At 39.2% G+C, this 19108-nt stretch overlaps 1 protein-coding gene across 4 annotated transcripts in view; it reads left to right on the top strand.

Moving 5' to 3' along the window:
* Positions 1-18133, top strand: part of stpg1 (sperm-tail PG-rich repeat containing 1) — a 75439-nt gene extending 57306 nt beyond the window's left edge. For all 4 annotated transcript variants that reach the window (XM_059954520.1, XM_059954519.1, XM_059954522.1 and 1 more), the window contains 2 exons: positions 5346-5536; positions 17739-18133. In XM_059954520.1, the coding sequence (XP_059810503.1) occupies positions 5346-5536; positions 17739-17812 (265 nt within the window). In that variant the 3' untranslated portion in view covers positions 17813-18133. The remainder of the gene's footprint in view (positions 1-5345; positions 5537-17738) is intronic.
* The last annotated feature ends 975 nt before the right edge of the window (positions 18134-19108 follow it).

The following is a 19108-nucleotide window of genomic DNA, read 5'->3' as shown; positions in this document are numbered from 1 at the left end:
GTAGAGTCTGTGTGGATTGAGCTGAGGAACAGTAAGGGTAAAAAGACCCTAATGGGTGTTGTGTACAGGCCCCCAAACAGTAGCGTGGATATTGGGTACAAGTTGATTAGGGAGTTAACATTGGCATGTGCTAAAGGTAATGCAGTCGTTATGGGAGATTTCAACATGCAGGTGAACTGGGAGAATCAGGTAGGTGCTGGACCCCAGGATAGGGAGTTTGTGGAGTGTCCAAGGGATGTATTTTTGGAACAGCTTGTGCTTGAGCCAACCAGGAATGAGGCTATTTTGGACTTGGTGATGTGTAATGAACAGGAATTGATAAGTGATCTTAAAGTAAAGGAGCCATTAGGAAGTAGTGATCATAACATGATAAGTTTTTATCTACAATTTGAGAGGGATAAGGGCAGATCAGAGGTGTCAGTGTTGCAATTAAATAAAGGAGACTACAGAGCCATGAGGGAAGAGCTGGCCAAAGTTAAATGGGCGGATGCCCTGGCAGGAAAGACAGTGGATCAGCAGTGGCAGATATTCTTGGGGATAATACAAAAGATGCAAAAGCAGTTCATTCCAATGAGAAGGAAGGATTCAAAGAGGGGGAAGGGGCCACAGTGGTTGACAAAGGAAGTCAGAGATTGTATAGCATTAAAGAAAAGGAAGTATGACAGGGCTAAGATGAGTGGGAATACAGATGATTGGGAAAGTTTTAAGGAACAGCAGATCTTAACTAAAAAAGCAATACAGAGAGAAAAAATCAGGTATGAGCTCGGTCTAGCCAGGAATATAAAAGGGGATAGCAAAAGTTTTTTTTAGCTATGTGAAGAGGAAGAAGATAGTTAAGAACAATGTTGGCCCCTTGAAGAATGAATTGGGAGAAATTGTTATGGGAAACAGGGAAATGGCAACAGAATTTAATGCGTACTTTAGATCTGTCTTCACCAGGGAGGACACAAGCAATCTCCCAGATGTATGGATGGGCCAGGGTCATAAGATATCAGAGGAATTGAAACAGATTGACATTAGGAAAGAAACTGTGATGAGTAGACTGATAGGACGGAAGGCTAATAAATCTGCGGGTCCAGATGGTCTGCATCCGAGGGTTCTAAAAGAGGTGGCTCAGGAAATTGCGGATGCATTGGTAATCATTTTCCAATGTTCCTTAGATTCAGGATCAGTTCCTGAAGATTGGAGAGTGGCTAATGTTATCCCACTTTTCAAGAAGGGAGGGAAGGGGAAAACGGAGAACTATCGCCCTGTTAGCCTAACATCAGTCGTGGGGAAGATGCTTGAGTCCATTATTAAGGACGAAATAGTGGCATATCTTGATGGCAGTAATAGGATTAGGCCGAGCCAGCATGGATTTACCAAGGGCAAATCATGCTTGACTAATCTGTTGAAGTTTTTTGAGGGTGTAACAAGGATGTTAGACGAGGGTAAGCCAGTGGATGTAGTGTACCTAGATTTTCAGAAGGCATTCGATAAGGTGCCACAAAGGAGATTGGTGAGTAAAATCAGAGCTCATGGCATTGGGGGCAGGGTTTCAACATGGATAGAAAACTGGTTGGCAGATAGAAAGCAAAGGGTAGCAGTGAATGGGTGTTTCTCGGACTGGCTGGAGGTGACTAGTGGGATACCACAGGGCTCTGTATTCGGACCACAGCTCTTTATGATTTATGTCAATGATTTAGATGAGGCCATTGAAAACTATATCGGCAAGTTTGCTGATGATACTAAACTGGGTGGCAGTGTGACATGCGAAGAGGACGTTAGGAGAATACAGGGAGACTTGGATAGGCTGGGTGAGTGGGCAGATACTTGGCAGATGTCATTCAATGTGAATAAATGTGAAGTTATCCACTTTGGAAGCAGGAACAAGAGGGCAGAGTATTGTCTGAATGGTGTAGAGTTAGGTAAGGGAGAAATGCAAAGAGACCTAGGAGTCCTAGTTCATCAGTCAATGAAGGTGAATGAGCAAGTGCAACAGGCAGTGAAGAGGGCAAATGGAATGTTGGCCTTTATTACAAGGGGAATTGAGTACAAGAGCAAGGATGTCCTTTTGCATTTGTACAGGGCCCTAGTGAGACCACACCTGGAATATTGTGTACAGTTTTGGTCTCCAGGTTTAAGGAAGGACATTCTGGCAATTGAGGAAGTGCAGCGTAGATTCACTAGGTTGATTCCTGGGATGGCAGGGCTGACTTACGCAGAGAGATTGGAGAGATTGGGCTTGTACTCACTGGAACTGAGGAGATTGAGAGGGGATCTGATTGAAACATTTAAGATAATTAAAGGATTTGATAGTATTGAGGCAGGAAATATGTTCCAGATGTTGGGAGAGTCCAGTACCAGAGGGCATGGATTGAGAATAAGAGGTCAGTTATTTAAAACAAAAACTTCTCCCAGAGAGTTGTGGGTGTCTGGAATGCACAGCCTTGGAAGATGGTGGAGGCCAATTCTCTGGATGTTTTCAAGAAGGAGCTAGATAGATATCTGATGGATAGGGGAATCAAGGGATATGGGGACAAGGCAGGGACTGGGTATTGATAGTGAATGATCAGCCATGATCTCAGAATGGCGGTGCAAACTCGAGGGGCCGAATGGTCTACTTCTGCACCTATTGTCTATTGTTATCTATTGTAATACTGCCCTAAGCATGAATGGCATAACGGGCAGTTAGTAAGTCAGAAAGATGTAGCAAGAAAAGACACAGTGCAGATTTTGAGAACCAAAGCCATATTCACAATGGAATATGCATGACAGAGAAAGTAAAACCATGCATTCCCTCAAGTTTATTCTGGTTGAACTGAACTTCAACTTCATTTACTGACCATTGTTCTATATACTTAGATTACCAAATTGACAAAAGAAACTAATGATCTTTGTCTTGTTTGTGACATGTGGGTTATGTTCCTACTTTACAGTCACAGAATCATAGAGCACTACAGCACAGAGACAGGCCCTTCGGCCCATCTAATCTGTGCTGAATTATTTTCCTGCCCAGTCCCATTGACCCACACCTGGATCAAAGCCCTCCATATCCCTCCCATCCAAGTACTTAGCAAACATCTCTTAAATGTTGAAATTGAACCCGTGACCACAATTTCCACTGGCAGTTCATTCCAAACTTGCACTACCCTCTGAGTGCAAAAGTCTCTGTCAGGTTCTCCCTAAATATTTCATCTTTCACTCTAAACCTATGATCTCTCATTCAACCTCAGAAGAACCAGCTTGCTTGTACTTACCCTATCTATACCCCTCATGATTGTGCATCCCTCTGTCAAATCTCTCCACATTTTCCTACGTTCCAGTGGGCAAAGTTCTAACCTATTCACCCTTTCATGTCTCCAGTCATCATGTCTGTTTTCTCTAAGTATGGACAATGCAATGTGTATCCTGTTGAAGCCAAAATCTAGTTCATGTAGTCATGCAGAAAATGGATGGTACGTGATGTGCAAAGCAAAACATTAAAATTAAGGAAATGTGTCATTTGCACCAAATCAAATCAGTGAGGATTGTGCTGGGAAAACCTACAAGTTCCATCAGGCTTCCAGCACCAACATAGCATGCCCACAACTTACTAATCCTAACCATGCGTCTTCGGAATGTGGAAGGAAACCAGAACACCCAGAGGAAACCCACACACTCACAAGGAGAGCGTACAAACTCCCTACAGACAGCAGCAGGAATTTCACCCTGATCTTTTAATAGCTTTACAATAACCACTACACTACCATGTCACTAAACAGACAGTGCAATGTGTGAGAACCTAAACCAATTGGGCATTGCAGAACATGAGTTAAACAGCCATCAAAAATATTCACAGTTCAGTGGATAAATATATTTGGCATTTTTAACTCTCAGCCGTTTACTATTGCTTGACATTCCGAGACCAGCTACCGTGAGTCAGCTATATTTTAAAAATAAAATGCAACCATCTGTCTGCTTTAAAGTAATATCTTTAAAAATGTGTTAAGCCCTTGATCGTTTTTATAAATGTCACTTGTAGCCGCGAAGAATTGCTAGAAACTTAAAAGCAGCCAGGGGAGGAACAGATGGATGGGGGTGGAAGGGGAACGGTTGGACGAGGGAAAAGCACCAAAGTGTTTGTTAAGGAGGTACCATTTTGTCTGGGATTCCACTGGTGGGGTCTTCTGCTTTCCTTCAACATGGCAATGAGCATTAGCATCGTATACCTGGTACCCTGAAAGATGCTAAAACCAGACGACCCCAAGGACAGTGGAAGCCCTGTTGCAGGCAGATGTTCTATACCTCAGAAGCAGTAGGAGTGCTGGAGTTAGGAGATAAGCATCAGGATACTTACTCACAGACTGTTTTGATACAGGATACAGCTTGAAACTTGATGCGAAATGAACCATAATGATAAACAATCAGAATGAAATAAACCTTTATGAACCATAATGATAACAAACAATCAGAATGAAATAAACCTTTTTGCCTCACCTCTAAACTCCAGGAAATGGCAATGCCTGTTTTAGTCACCCTAGCCAGGAGAATGACAGAGCCAAAAAACAAAATAGTTCAGATTGAGTGCAAGACCGATAACCAATTAACATGAGTTGTGATCACCCTCATGAATCTGCGAGTTTAATTTACAATTACTGTAATATAGGCTTATTATACGAGGGGTGATTGATAATTTTGTGGCCTAAGGTAGAAGGAGTCATTTTTAGAAAACCTAGCACATTTATTTTTCAACATAGTCCCCTCCTACATATACACACTTAGTCCAACAGTCATGGAGCATACGGATCCCTTCTTTGCAGAGTGGTCAATGCTAGGGGTGATTGATAAGTTCATGGCCTAAGGTAGAAGGAAATGAGTTACCAACTTCAAACTTTCTGCATTATCAGACAAAGAGTTGCACTGCATGTGCATGTAACGAGAGTGTCTTGGACCTCCAGGTGGTCTACAGCAGGGGTTATTGATAAGTTCATGGCCTAAGGTAGGAGATATGTAGCTCTCGCCACATGCATGTGTGGTTAAACTCTTTGAATGAAAATGCAGCAAGTTTGAAGTTAATAACTCATCTCCTTCTAACTTCAAACTTTCTGCATAATCACTCAAAGAGTTGAACTGCACGCGCATGTAACAAGAGCTGTATAATTCATCTCCTACCTTAGGCCACAAACTTATCAATCACCCCATGCTGTGGACCACCACAATCACTTTACTAGGTGTGTTAATATAGGAAAAATAAAAGTGCTAGGTTTTCTAAAACTGACTCCTTTTACCTTGGGCCACGAACTTATCAATCACCCCTCGTAGTTTGATAAAATATTTGTTATTTCTCATGTTGTTTTGTTGCCTTACAATTTTTTTTCCTCTAGGAAGAAGCATTACATGTGCATTTCGGCTCCTCCATTCCCAGTCCGCAGAAACCCAACACCTCCAGGACCCGGCTATTATGATGTGGTCAATTTTCATGATCCACCAAAGCGCTATATGACCAGTGCCGTGTTTGTGTCCAACACCAGTCGTTGGACTGGAAATGTCCATGTCAAAGATGGTCCAGGACCAGGTAGGATGCTCTAGCTGTTGTAGATATGGGAAAAAAGAGTAATGTAGTACTATGAAAATAATTTGTGTTTGTTGTCGTTTCAAGAACACCTACAGTATGCACTCAGTGTCCACATTCTTAGGTACCTCCTGTATCTAATATCATGGCCATTGAGTGTATGTTCATGATCTTCTGCTGCTGTAGCCTATTCACTTCAAGGTTCAACAAGCTGTGTGTGTTCAGAGATGCTTGTTTGCACACCACTATTGCATTGTGTGGTTATTTGGATTCTGTCACGTTCCTGTCAGCATGAACCAGTCTGGCCATTCTCCTCTGACCTCACTTATTTTAACAAGGTACTTTAATCTACAGAACTGCTTCTCACTGGATTTTTTAAAAACATTTTCGCACCTTTCTCTGTAAACTCCAGAGAGCGTTATGCATGAAATCGCAGGAGATCAGCAATTTCTGAGATACTCAAACCACCCTGTCTGGCACCAACGATCATTTCACGGTCAAAGCCACTTAGATCTAATTTCTTCCTCATTCTTATGTTTGGTTTGAGCAACAGCTGAGTCTCTTGACTAGGTCTGCATGATTTTATGCATTGAGTTGCTGTCAAACGATGGGCTGATTAGATATTTACATTTACAAGCATCTGTCGAGGTATACCTAATAAAATGGCCACCGAGTGTATATTGATCATTCGTGACTTCACATGCTTTATTGTGGCAGGGTCATGCCACACTGAGCTCTACAAACATCTACCATCAGGAAACATTTTTCTGTTCCTAGATCAGGGCGAACACCACACTAACATTTCTTTAACCATTATTTAGCAGGAGGAAACTTTTAGATTGTTGTGTCTGTTTTGCCATTCAATAAAATGATGGCTAATCATTTATTTCAATGTCATTTTCCAACACTTACCCTGGACATTTTTATTAACTTGAAATTTAAAATACTATCAGCTTCTATCCTGAATGTACTCAGCAATTGAACCTCCAGAACCCTCCTGGAGAACGTTTAAAAGGTTACTACCTTAAAAGGCTGAAAGAATCAACCTCACCAGCACCCAGGTCATCTTCAAGTAGCAGTGCCTTGCAAAGGCAGCATCCACCTCACCACCCAGGACATGCTCTGTTCTCATTGCTACCACTAGGGAGGAGGTACAGAAGCCTAAAGGCACACACTCAATGATTCAGGAACAGCTTCTTCACTGCAGCCGTCCGATTTCTGAATGAACATTGAACCCATGCTTTCCAGATCTAATTGCAGAGTTAAATGATTGCCCCCAAGATAAATTAATTGAACAATAATTGGGATGTGATCTATCATGGGCACTAGCCTCCAGAGTATTCAGGTCATCTTAAAGGAGCTTTGCCTCAGAAATGTGGCATCCATCATTAAGAACCCCCACCACCCTCAATGCCCCCAATGCCCTCCTCTCATTGCTACCATCAGGAAAGAGGTACAGGAGCCTGAAGGCACACACTCAATGATTCAGGAAGAACTTCTTCCCATTTGCCATCTGATTTCTGAATGGACATTGAATCCATAAACACTACCTCACTACTCTTTTATTTCTATTTTTTTACTAAGTTATTTTTATATGTACATATACTCACCGTAACTTACAATTTTTATTATTACATATTGCAATGGACTGCTGCCATAAAGACGACAAATTTCACGACATGTGCCACGGATATTAAACCTGATTCTGATTCACAATCCCCCGGTGATAGAATTTCCTCTTTGTATGGAAACGAAGTTTTCTGTGCCACTCTGTTAGAAATCAAGTATTCCCGTTTAAGACTGCTACAGCTGAAATCCGCAGTCACTGCCTACAGGTACTACTGTAAGCAACATTGTTTTAAGATGTTTGAAAGATCTATCAATCCTCAAAATCAGCAGACCCCAGACTGTAGACTCAGGTGATAAGTGCAGAGCCCTTTTAAGAGAAAGGAGATGTGGAAGGCGAGCCCATCTACAGATACAATTGAAACACAGAGGCCTTAGACATAACTCTTGACTATCCTGCTGACAAATATACTGTCTCTGGAAAATCGAAGACCTCAGAGCTAGAGCTAGATTGCGATACCAGAAAGACGTCAGGGAGTGCAGTGTACATGGCTTCATGGAAACTTGGCTCATTCCTGCCAATCTGGGCACAGCACTGCAGCCCAATAGCTCAAAATTTGCCCATTACACAACTATTGTTTGCTGAATTTCAGATGATAGTGATGAGAGATACAAGAGTGAGATAGACCAGCTGGTTGAGTGGTATCACAACAATAATCTTGCACTCAACGTCAGCGGGACCAAGGAATTGATTGTGGACTTCAGGAAGGGGAAGTTGGGAAAACACACACCAATCCTCATCGAGGGATCAGCAGTGAAAAGGGTGAGCAGTTGGGTGTCAACATCTCGGAAGGTCTATCCTAGGCCCAACATATTGACACAATTGCAAAGAAGACATGATAGAGACTATAATTCATTAGGATTTTGAAAAGAGTTGGTATGTCACCAAAGGCATGCGAATTTCTACAGATGTACCATGGAAAGCATTCTATCTGCTTGCATCAGTGTCTGGTATGGAGGGGCCACCGCATAAGTTCAGAAATAGCTGCAGAAAGTTGCCAATTAAGCCAGCTCCATCATGGGCACTATCCTCCTTAGCCTCTAGAACAAAAAGATGATGCCTCAAAAAGGAGGCACCCATCATTCAGTAGCCCCATCACCCAGGGTATGCCCTCTTCTCATTGCTCCCATCAAGAAAGGGAATCCAGGAACCTGAAGACACACACTCAATGTTTCAAGAACAGCTTCTTCCACTCTGTCATCAGATTTCTGAATGGACAATGAATCCTCACTACTTTTTGCTCTATTTATTTAATTTATATACTGTATTTTTCTTAACTGTAACTTATAGATATTTTTATTGTTGTGTATTACAATATACTACTACTGCAAAACAATAAACTTCATGATATAGGCAGTTGATATTAACCCCGATTCCAGCACAAGTGGAGGGGGAGAGGAGAGGGTCGATGCTTCTGCTGCTGTTTGTGTGATAGGAGGGGGAATGGTGCTTCTGGGCATTGATGGTTTTATCTTTCATTCTATGAGGTTTCTTGTTTCCTGGATGTCTGTGAAGAGTAAGAATTTCAGGTTGTATACTATTTACATTCTCTGATATTAAAACTAACCTTTGAACAGCTTTCAGAATCTAACCATTTAAAATTACTCCATTTTTTCACCCTGGTGGTTGATTTCACGTCATTTTCCATCTTCCTTTCAGTTAACATGATTATTTTTGAAGACATTTCACATCCTTTGCAAAGTGGTTTTCCCTAATTCCCTGTTTATTTTGTGGTCCTTCCATTGCAACTAGCACCAGCCATTTAAGGATGCTAATCACCAGGCATTACTGTGCTACATCTCTTCTGGTCAAACTCTCATTAGATCCCTGGGATGTCATAAATGAACTGCTTGCAGTAAAACCTTAGATACTTGCAGAAACATTTGTCACTCCCTCCTTTCAAATAGGCATAAAGTAGCATATCTTACTGGCTGTCAGCCTTACAAAGTGCTTTTACTGGTTGTGTTGGACCCTAAGAAAAGGACTACTTTCATAAGCAGAATTGGCGGGAAGAAGATGAGAGGTATCTCAACTCCTCCACTACCAACCCAGCAGCTCCCTCATTTGCCCCCCCCCCACCACTCCATTCCTTTGCTTATTGAACTGTCCCCATCCAAAGGACTGCAAAATAGAGACACCAAGAGCTGATGGCCGGCTGGTGGCGTAGTGGCATCAGCACTGGACTTCGTGGCGAGAGGTCCGGATTTCGAATCCAGCCGGCTCCCTTGCACGCTTTCCATCCGTGCTGGGTTGAGCGTCGAGCTGGCAACTCAACCTCGTAAAAAAAAGGAGCTACTAAAGAAATGCCACATGATGAGCAATCACCAAGAGCTAACAAAAGAGAGATAATGCTGCTCCAAGTTCCATCAACTTGCATAATCTCTCAGCCATTTCACAATGTGATGCATCTGTAAACTCTACACCAGCTCTGTTTTGCAAACAAAATGCAACCATTAAATATTTATCATCCTTTTTTTGTTTTCCATCATTGATGCATGAAGATACTTCCTTTGGATGTTGCCAGCTGATAAGTAACTATGGGTTTTTGGAACTATGTTGAGGAAAAAGTTTGTTCTATTTTAAAACCACGTTGAAAGAAGTTTGCACCTTGGAAGGATTTTGAGTTAGAGGCTCCTTGTTGAGGATAGGCTGGGTTAGGAGCTGTTTTGGAGAGTGTGGTGAGGGCAAAGGGGTGGAAAGTGGAGGTGAGTTCACTACTAACAATGGATGAGCAGCTAGCAGTGGTGTTTTTGTGCTTGTTCTACTCAGATTGAAATGTTCTTTATCCTTGTGTCTCTTCTTTCTCTTCCTCCGTGACGTTTAACTTTTCAGCTCCAGTAAATTTAAAAATTACTCCCTAAAACTGATGATTCAAATATTTTAAAGTGGAATTTTGGCTCTATTGGCACTAAGAAATTAAACAGCGTAATAGTTGAGAGTTCTTTCTCCACCCGCATTTGGATTATGAACAAGTCCATATATAGAGTATAACAGATTGTCACCTCAGCAAGGTCAATGTGACAAATTGTAAGTGGATAATGCCCATGGTCTGGCATTTGTTCCACTCACTAACAATGGCACCCAGCTTGAAAATCAATCCATTTATTGCTGCTGTTTGTTCACTTTTCTGTTAACCAGTTGTCACACTATGTTATCATCTCCCCAATCCTATCACCACAGTTCTCCTTTAAATGTATCTTATGTGTGCAGCTTGGTGAATTTTGTCTGAAGTCTAAAAATAATACACCTACTGATTTTTCTACATCTATCTTGCTACCCCAGGTGGGGGTCCACAAACCCCTCAGTTAATGATGAGGATCCATGGCATGAAAAAACGTTAGGAACCCCTGTGCTGAACCCTTAACAAAAATAAAAATGAAATAAAAAACACGAAATGCTGGCAGAACTCAACAGGCCAGACAGCATCTATGGGAGGAGGTTATAATGACGTTTTGGGCCGAAACCCTTCATAAAAATAAATCTCTATTTTCCATTGAACCTGTTCACTCTACCTGATCGTATTAAGAAGCTGTGAATTCTGAACTCTGATGCAGAGCTATGTGTTACTGCACTGTCCATGAAAAAAACAGGATAAGAATAAAATGGTAAAGAAGGAGAGAGAGCAAATGCCATTTGAGCATGTTAGCACCAAATCGAGGATTTTTTCGAGTTAGTTTCCTGCAGTTTGCAGTATTATTGAGGAAATCAGCCTCAAGATCTGTTTTGGTTCAGAGGAGTTAATGTCTCCAATCTTTTACTGGATTTTGTAATGTTGTTAAACCAGAACCACTGGTCTCCTTTCTCGACTGCAGGCCGATTCCGATTTTCGTCGATATGACTTTAGCACTGCAACATTTTTTCTTTTCATTCTGAGAAGTGCAGACGCTGAACACTGAAGTCGTGAGATTAATTATTTCAGCAAATTCTTTTTTTTTTCTACACAAAAGAAAATCAGGGTCCAAATAAATGTCCAGTGCTTCACTGAGACAAATCTTTGGTCTGTAATCATAGATTGATGAAGTCACAGAGTCATAGAAAAGTACTGTGCAGACCAGGCCCTTTGGCCCATCTAGTCCATGCCAAAACCATTTAGAGGGCCTACTCCAATCAAACTGCACCTAGACCATAGCCCTCCATACCCCTCCATGTACCTGTCTAAAACTTCTCTTAAATGTTGAAATTGAGTTTGCGTGCTCCACTTGTGCTGGCATCTCATTCCATACTCCCATGACTCCTGAGTGAATCATGTTCCCCTTAAATTTTTCGCTTTTCACCATTGTATTCCCACCGAAACTTAGTGGAAATAGCCTGCTTACATTTACCCTGTCTATACTCCTCATAGTTTTGTATACCTCTATCAACTCTCCCCTCAGTTTTCTGTGTTCCAAGGCATAAAGTCCTAACCTGTTCAGTCTTTCTCTATAACTCAGGTCCTCTAAATTGTGCCTGACAACATCCTTGTAAATTTTCTCTGTACAGTACTCTTTTAACCTTATTTACACCTTTCCTGTAGATAGGTGACTAAAACTGCACACAATACTCCAAATTAGGCCTCACCAATGTCTTATACAATTTCAACATAACTTCCCATCTTCTGTATTCAATAATTGATTTATCAAGGCCTATGTGACAAAAGCTTTTTTTTTAACCTTTCTGCCAATGACGCAACTTTCAATGAATTATGGGCTTGTATTCCCAGATCCCTTTGTTCTACTGCACTTCTGAGTGCCCCACCGTTCACTGCGTAAGACCTACCCTGGTTGGTCCTACCAAAGTGCACCACCTCACTTGTCTGCATTAAATTCCATCTATGATTTTTCAGCCCATTTTTGCTGATGCAGGTCCCTCTGCAAGCCAATGATAACCTTCCTTGCTGTCCACTACACCCCCCAGTCTTGGTGTCATCCACAAATTTGCTGATCTTGTTAACCACATTGTCATCCAGATCATTGATATAGATGACAAACAACAATGGACCCATCACTAATCCCTGTGGTATACCACTAATCACAGGACTCCACTGATAGAGGCAACCATCTATTACCATTCTCTGGATTCTCCCACAAAGTCATCTTGAATGCCAAGTGACTGAACCTGTTTGACCAACCACCCATGCCTTGTTAAAGTCCATGTAGGCAACATCCACTGCATTGCCTTTGTGAACTTTGCTGCTAAATTCTACCAAATACTCTATAAGATTGGTAAGACATAACCTATCACACATGAAGCCATACTGATTATCCTTAATCCATCCATGTCTACCTTAAATATCTGGTCACTTAGAATACCTTGTAATAAGTTTCCCACTACTGATGTCAGACTCTGCAGCCTATAATTTCCTGGTTTATGGTTAGAGAATGTCTTACACTTGCCAGATCCTTTCTGATACCATCAAAATTGGCCTTTCTCCAATCTAGAATCTCAACACATGGACTAGATGGATCTTTTTGCATATTTACTTTGAAACTAATGGCATTGTGGTCACGAGATGCAAAATGTTTCTCTACACAAACTTCTGTCTTCTGCCCTGTCACATTCCCTAAAAGCAGATCCAGTACCGCAAACTCTCTTATTGGGTGTTCTATGCATGGATTAAGTAAACTTTCTTGGAACGCATTTGATAAACTCCATCCAATCTAGTCCTTTTACAGTAATTGTTATGTAATGTTCCACAGAATTATAATAATTAACCTAGCAAACATTACATAACAGTTATTATAGTCAAAAAGCAGAAATCAGATGTTCGAAATATGAAGTAAAAACAAAAAAAAAGATGGAAATAGTTAGGCAGGCAGTGTCTGTGGAGGAATTAACAGAGAAGGGTGTACAACGTTCAAAGTGCATTTATTATCAATGTATATATATTACATACAACCTTGAGATTTGTCATCTTTCAGGTAGCCATGAAAGAAAGAAGCACAATAGAACCCATTAAAAAAGTACATGCGCGCACGCACACACACGACAAAGGTCATCAAGCACTCAATATGTGGAAATGTGTGGAGTTGAGAGAACAAAAGGAATGCCTGTGATAGGATGGTGGCCAGGCGAAGCTGAGCTGCTTGAGAAGAAGTGATGGAGACTTGCTTGCTAATGGATCTGCTCAGACCATGTGTAATGAGGAGATGAATAGAAGCATGGAGAAGAACAGAGCTGGAACTATGAAATAGAGAACATAGCAATTGCAGGAGATCTGAAGTACAAGAAAATAGTGGAAATACCCTGCAAATAAAACATCTATAAAGAGAGAAAGTGTTGGCGTATGTCCTTGTGGATAAGGCATCGGTCTAGTGATCTGAAGGTCACTGGTTCGATCCTTAGCTGAGGCATCGTGTTGTGTCCTTGAGCAAAGCACTTAACAACACATTGCTCTGCAATGACACCGGTACCAAAGCTGCTTGGGTCCTAGTGCCCTTCCCTTGGACAACATCGGTGGCATGGAGAGGGGAAGGCTTGCAGCTTGGGCAACTGCCGGTCTCCCATACAACCCTGCCCAGGCCTGCCCCCTAGAAACCTTCCAAGGCACATATTCATGGTCTCACGAGACTAATGGATACCTATTAGAAAGAGAAAACTAAGTTAAGATTCAAAATTGTTTAATGTCATTTTCAGTACACAAATGTAAAGAAGGATACAGTATGATTTGCTTCTGATCTTTCCCATTGAACAGCAAATTTTTAAATCTAAAAGTTTATTTTATATACATGGGGAAAAATCTACTAAGCTTTTAGTGGGTCAGTTAAAGGCTGGGATGGTCAGAAGACAGATTTTAAAAATTCTTCGACCTGATAGAACAGAAACTTTAGATCCTTATGAAATTAATAAGATATTTATGGACTTCTATGCTAACCTTTATAAATCTGAATTCTCTGATAGCACTATTATTATGAATAGATTTTTGCAAAGGTTAAACATACCTCAAATTTCGATTCAAGATGTTGATATGTCTGATGCACCTATTAAACAAGAGGAGATAGCCAAGGCTATATCCTCTATGCAATCTGGTAAAGCTCTGGGACCTGATGGTTATACAGTAGAATTTTACAAGACTTTTCATGAAATGCTTATACCACATCTTCATCAAATGTTTATCAATTCTACATCCTCTGGGAACTTTCCTAAAACTTTTTATGAGGCACTAATTTCATTGATTCCAAAAAAAGGAAAAGACCTACTGGAACGTGTATCCTATAGACCTATTTCTTTTCTGAATGTAGATTTTAAAATCCTCTCTAAGATTCTACCAAATAGGCTTGAGAATATCTTGCCTAATGTTATCTCAAACGATCAAACAGGATTTATAAAAAATAAGTACTCACATTTTAATATTCAAAGATTGTTAAATATCATTTATTCCCCCTCAGCCAAAGAATCTGAATGTATTGTATCTTTGGATGCAGAGAAAGCCTTTGATAGGGTGGAGTGACCTTATCTATTTCAGGTTTTGAAGAGGTTTAATTTTGGTCCAGGATTTATTTCCTGGATTAAATTGATTTATCATGCCCCGGTAGCTGCAGTTCTAACTAATAATCAAAAGTATCCTTACTTTAGACTATATAGAGGTACCCATCAGGGCTGTCCCCTCAGTCCTTTATTATTTAATTTGGCTTTAGAACCACTTGCTATTGCTCTTAGGGATTCTAATTCTGTGCAGGGTATTAAGAGAGGGGATAAATTACATAAGGTTTCATTATAAGCGGATGATTTATTAGTTTACATTTCAAATCCTAGGAAATCTATTCCTTTTATGTTATCTATATTTATGGAATTTGGTATTTTTTCTGGATATAAACTTAATTTACATAAAAGTGAATTATTTCCTATACATAATTATTCTGATTATTATGATCAAATACCTTTTAATATTGCCAAAAACTATTTTACTTACTTTGGTATCAAAATTACTAAAAATTTTAAAGATCTATATAGGTATAATTTCTCCCCTTTAGTTGAATATACTCAGAAGGCGCTTTCTAAATGGTCACCTATGTCGATGTCATTGTTAGGTCGAATAAATGCTATAAAAATGGTTATTCTACCAATATTTTTATATATATTTCAAGCAGTTCCCTCTTTTGTTCCAAAAACATTTTTTGATAAAATAGATTCTCTGATTTTGTCTTATGTTTGGAAAAATAAAAGCTCTAGAGTGAATAAACTTTTATTGCAAAAATCAAAAAAAGATGGAGGACTGGCTTTACCAAACTTTAGATTTTATTATTGGGCAATTAATATTCGTTATATTACTTTTTGGATTCATGATACAGATGAACAAGATCGCTCTTCATGGTTACAGTTGGAGGAAAATTCAGTAATGGGGTTTTCGTTAGCTTCTTTATTAGGAGCTCCCCTTCCATTTTCACTCTCCAGAATAGGTAGACAAGCTCTCAACCCTATTGTTAAACGTACTTTAAAAATTTGGTTTCAGTTTCATAGATTTTTTGAATTAAATGATTTTCTACTTTCTAGTAATATTTATTCTAATTTCTTTTTTAAAACATCAACTTTGGATAAGGCTCTTTTAACATGGAAAATTAAGGGAATAAAGACTTTTTTAGATTTGTTTTTGCAAGACTGTTTAATGTCCTTTTCACAGTTAATGGATAAATATGATATGTCTAATACACATTTTTTCAGATATTTACAGGTTAGGAAGTTTCTACGTGATTTTTTACAGAATTGCCCCTCAGCCTGCTCTTTAAATTTGGCTTATACTATTTTTTAGTTCTAAACCTTTCCAAAAATGATTAATAGCTATCATTTATATAATAGTTTATCATTTAACAGTTAATGAATGCTCGCATGTCACCTAATGATAGGGTTCAATGCATCTGGGAAGTAGAACAACATTCACTTTCAGACAATCAATGGAGTAAAATTTATTATTTAATCAATAATTCATCTATCTGCGCACGCCATATCTTAATTCAGTTTAAGATAGTACACATGCCCCATATGTCCAAAGATAAATTGGGGCATATTTTTCCTAATATAAGCCCTATTTCTGACAGATGTAACGCAGAAGTGGCTACTCTAACTCAAATGTTTTGGTTGTGTGTAAGTTTAAAAAATTTTTGGAGGGATGTGTTTGGAATATTATCTAAAGTTATAGATATGGATATTCAACCTAATTCACTTACAGCAATTTTTGGGATTTTTCCAGAGGAAGCAAGCAAAGTGTCTGCTTCTGCCCAACATGTGATAGCTTTTTCAACTTTACTGGCTAGGAGAGCTATTTTGCTACTCTGGAAAGAATCTAACCGGCCTACTGTTTTCTATTGGCTCTCCTCCATTAGGTCATGTCTGAGCTTGGAGAAAATTAGAAGCCAGACATTTGATACACCCTTTAATTTTGAACAAGTCTGGTGACCCTTTATTCAATATTTTCATATGATCTGATTCATCCATTTATTTATTTATTTGTTTGTTTATTTGTTTGTTTGTTTGTCTTTATTCTCTTTGGGGAAAATCCTTATCCGTGAAGGTTCAGAGATGACTGGAAGGATGTTTTTTTCTCTCCTTTTTTTAAAATTTTATCCTCAATTGGATTGCCCAATCTTTCTTTTTCTTTTTTTTTTCTCTTTTTTTTTATTTCAGTTTAGTTAGTGGGGTTTTCTTTATCGAATAAAATTTCCAATTTTTTTTATGATTGCTATGAGTTGTTGTAGTTTTTTGTGACCATTGTATATATAACAGTGTAACATTTTACCTATTTGATTTTGACATTATATACTTACTGTTTTTATTATTGCTGTTCATGTCTTTTATATTATCTGTTTGCTAAATTCCTCCTCTGATTTGTATATTCTTTATTTGAAAATCAATAAAAAGATTGAAAAATGAAATGTAAAGAAGGAAATAATTGTTACTCTAAATTCGATGCAGCACAAAAAGAGATAAAAGCACATAAGAAAAAATGCAATAAACATACATACATAAGATAGCTTATATACATAGCCTGATTGTATGTCCATAGGCGCAGGAGTGTTTGTACCTGAGGGTGACTCTGACAGGAAGTAGGAGTGTGGAGAGGTAGGTTAGTGGGTAGAGTAGTTGATCAGCTTTATTGCTTGGGGAAAGTAACTGTTTTTCAGTCTGGTGGTCTTATGCAGCCTCCTGGCTGATGAGAGTGCGACAACTAGATGAATATTCATGAAAGGTTCGTCACCTCTCTTCAGAACTAACTGTGAACATCAGAGGAAAAAAATCGGCAGGGGCTGGTCAGTCCCGACAGAAACTGGAAAGGTTGGTTATCTGAAGTGAGTGCAACGTCCAGCTAAAGAAATGATGTATTCTGAAGTATCAAGGGACTTCTGAGGAGTATAGAGGTCTGCAAAGTGGTGCAATGATTAGTCATTTATTGGAGTCCATTCAAAATGCAAGTAGAAAAGTTTTTCTTGGCTGAGATCGAAACTCTTCACTCTTAGATAGGACTCAAGTTCCCCGAAACCATGGGAAAATCTTTAATTGCAGCTATTATTTCATACTTGCCAACCTTGAAAGAGTCAATCAATTTTAACAAATAAGTACTAAAACAACATGTATTCATGTACTACTTATCTCTTCTACATCCCACAGCCTCGTATCTGCCAAAGCAAAAAGAAAAACAGTCATTCCTGTACAATCTTAATCGGAAGTGGGTGCCATCGTAGACGTTGATGGAAGAACAAGCCTGGAGCCTGTGCTCAGATGGGAATGGTGTTCACTGAATTTACCTTGCACAATGGATATGCACTGTGTTTGATAAACTACGTAGCTTCGTAGAACAAAAAAAACTGATCATAATCAAATGTTGAAGATTATTTATGATTTTTGGGTTGGAAGCTGCTTCACCTGTATCAAGGAGTAACTTTATTCACCATATACATTTACATGTATTAGGAATTTGCTGTGATGTCTTCGCACGGCATACAATGAAAGAAAAACAACATTCAACAGTTATAAAAAATAAAGAATTATATACAAATAATACTAGAAGTGCGGATTTGGAATAAAATGTGCATAAATACATAAATATCAACATGTACTTCCGATGTTAAAAAGCATTATAAAAAACAGTTTAAAGTGTTTACAGTGCAATGACTGAAACTGGTTAGGATTGTTATCCAGAATGGTTGAATCACGTAAAGCATATGTTACCTCATGAACTGTAAAGCATCCTTCCTGGTTGTTCTGCAGTAATCAGTTATATTGTCAAGTTTGATAGTATCTCAATTTTCTTCTAAGCTTTTACTTTTAACATCAAGGGATATATCAAAGCCTTAGAAGTCTGGCTTTGGTTAAACCATAAGGACTGAGCTTTCAAGTTCTTTGAGCATTCTTCCAGTAGAGGCAGGAGCAATCCCAACCCCAATCAGTGTTACATTTGCAGGTCTGTATATAGAGTACATTAAGAAAATGTGCAGTCTGTTTGACATCTGCTAAAAATGAGTTCGGTTATGGCTTTTGTAGATATATTTTAGTACAACCTCACCCACACTCCCGCTCCCTCCTAATATTACCACAATAATAAATTAAGAAATAAAACAAGCTGTGCCAATACCAGAGAGAGATATATAATATTAAAATCAATAAATATTAGAATGATGTTGCAACTTTTGTTCACATCACTTCTGCCCTCTTTGAAAAATATACAAATGAAAGTGTTAACAATTAGCAAATTCAAACAAATATTTCCCTTATTAATAAGTGGCATAAAGACCAAGAATTCAGAGGACACACCATAAATGAAGAGCACACCAATGATGTCTTCTCTTATGGTGACCAGTTGCTTGCAAATGGACTGCCAAGATTGGAGAACAACTCAACCCAACCAATATCTCCCTTCATGGTAGAAGAGAGTAAGAACATCAGTGTTCATTTAGGCCAGGTGTTTCCAATCCTTTTTTATGACATGGTCCAAAAACATTAAGCAAGGGTCCGTGGACCCCAGGTTGGGAACCCCTGTT

This window comes from Hypanus sabinus, chromosome 30, assembly GCF_030144855.1.
Source record: "Hypanus sabinus isolate sHypSab1 chromosome 30, sHypSab1.hap1, whole genome shotgun sequence".
NCBI classification, from domain to species: domain Eukaryota; kingdom Metazoa; phylum Chordata; class Chondrichthyes; order Myliobatiformes; family Dasyatidae; genus Hypanus; species Hypanus sabinus.
The sequence above is the reverse complement of the archived record's forward strand: the minus strand, read 5'-3'. Positions and strand labels throughout refer to the sequence as shown.